The 733-nt window shown below is 43.7% G+C and overlaps 1 protein-coding gene across 4 annotated transcripts in view; it reads left to right on the forward strand.

The window, feature by feature from the left end:
• Positions 1-733, forward strand: part of CDC25A (cell division cycle 25A) — a 33,654-nt gene that overhangs the window by 23,260 nt on the left and 9,661 nt on the right. For all 4 annotated transcript variants that reach the window (XM_011981015.1, XM_011981017.1, XM_011981016.1 and 1 more), the window contains one exon: positions 243-341. In XM_011981015.1, coding sequence (XP_011836405.1) covers positions 243-341 — 99 coding nt within the window. The remainder of the gene's footprint in view (positions 1-242; positions 342-733) is intronic.

Raw genomic sequence — 733 nt, forward strand, 5'->3', positions numbered from 1 at the left:
AAAAAAAAAAAAAAAAGGAACGATAATTTAGTTTCAGAGCAATTCAGTTAGACACTGGAATAATAGGAGACCTAGTCAATAACCCACATTCATTTTTGTTCACTCCAGATTCAATAAAATAAAAACTTCTTACTAAATGTAGGCATTAACATTTCAGTCTCCTCGAGACATGCTCCAAGTGAATGTTTTCAGAAGTTCCATTCAGAACCCTTGTCTCATTCTCTACCTTTGATTCATTACAGACGCTTCATCAGTCTTTATCCCCGGCATCTTCCCCCAAAGGAACCATTGAAAACATTTTGGACAACGACCCAAGGGACCTTATAGGAGACTTCTCCAAGGTAATTGCAAGCAGAGCTGCTCTGGCAAGTGTAGGAGTGAGTGTGGGTATTTAGAACCCCACTCAGCCTGTCTCCCTCCCCAGGGTGGTTCCTGGCGTGCCTCCAAAAGGACACAGTTAAAGAATGTTAAAGGTGGGGAAGCAAACTTAGTTTTCATGATCAGGTATATGTTGGTTTCTGAGACTGTAGATCTTGCTATTGCTGATGGGCAGTTTTAGGTGGGGAGCTGTCCACCAACCACCTTGATTATAACCTAAAGACCAGGCTTTCTGGGAACTGTGTTACTATAAAAATAGTAATTAGGCCAGGCGCGGTGGCTCAAGCCTGTAATCCCAGCACTTTGGGAGGCCGAGACAGGTGGATCACGAGGTCAGGAGATCGAGACCATCCTG

The sequence above is a fragment of the Mandrillus leucophaeus genome, unplaced genomic scaffold (assembly GCF_000951045.1).
Source record: "Mandrillus leucophaeus isolate KB7577 unplaced genomic scaffold, Mleu.le_1.0 Scaffold22, whole genome shotgun sequence".
Lineage (NCBI taxonomy): Eukaryota > Metazoa > Chordata > Mammalia > Primates > Cercopithecidae > Mandrillus > Mandrillus leucophaeus.